This window comes from Ceratina calcarata, unplaced genomic scaffold (assembly GCF_001652005.2).
Source record: "Ceratina calcarata isolate Rehan_Ccalc_2016 unplaced genomic scaffold, ASM165200v1 scaffold1516, whole genome shotgun sequence".
In the NCBI taxonomy this organism is placed as follows: domain Eukaryota; kingdom Metazoa; phylum Arthropoda; class Insecta; order Hymenoptera; family Apidae; genus Ceratina; species Ceratina calcarata.
Genome location: NW_017136376.1, coordinates 1,266 through 1,959, shown reverse-complemented (window position 1 = coordinate 1,959; position 694 = coordinate 1,266). Strand labels below are relative to the sequence as shown.

The 694-nt window shown below is 31.3% G+C and overlaps 1 protein-coding gene across 1 annotated transcript in view; it reads left to right on the top strand.

Moving 5' to 3' along the window:
* Positions 1–409, top strand: part of LOC108632224 (cytochrome P450 4C1-like) — a 2,909-nt gene extending 2,500 nt beyond the window's left edge. Inside the window, exon 2 of the mRNA XM_026819504.1 lies at positions 130–409. Within this exon, the coding sequence (XP_026675305.1) occupies positions 130–350 (221 nt within the window). The 3' untranslated portion in view covers positions 351–409. The remainder of the gene's footprint in view (positions 1–129) is intronic.
* The last annotated feature ends 285 nt before the right edge of the window (positions 410–694 follow it).

The following is a 694-nucleotide window of genomic DNA, read 5'->3' as shown; positions in this document are numbered from 1 at the left end:
ACTTTCCTTTCCTTTCTTTTCATGATCGGTCAAAAAGTAGAGTAAAAAGTGTGAAAAATTAATTGAACGAAATTAGGAAAGTCTACCCTAGCACTTTAGATTGTATAATACAATTATGAAATTTTTTAGGTGACCACTGGCATTGCAGAAGAAAATTGCTGACACCTACGTTCCACAGCGGACTTTTGGATGTCTATTTGAAAACGGTCATCAGGGAATCTGAAATATTGGTTTCCTGTTTGAGAAATGAAGTTGGCAAGACTGAATTCGATGTGGTTCCATACGCTAAGAGGGCTGCACTTGATATTATATGCGGTGAGTCACCGATTTGTTCATTTAGACATCGATAAATAGATAAATAGATGAATACGTGAATAGATGAACAGTTGAATAGATGGGTAAATATACGAACGAATAAATAAATGAAACGATGAATGAACGAATAAAATAATGAATAAATGAATAAATGTCTGAATTAACGTATGAAGAAATCATTAAATGGATGAATAAATTAATGAATGAATGAAGAAATTAATAAATGGCTGAACGAATAATTAAATGAATAAGTAGTAGTAGTAGTATAATTTTATTGTCTTGGACTTCCATCCATACAATCTTTACAATGAGCATATGTTAGTACCTTAATCTACCCTTAACTGACTAAATTAATACACTAATTGTATACTTTGGTTTG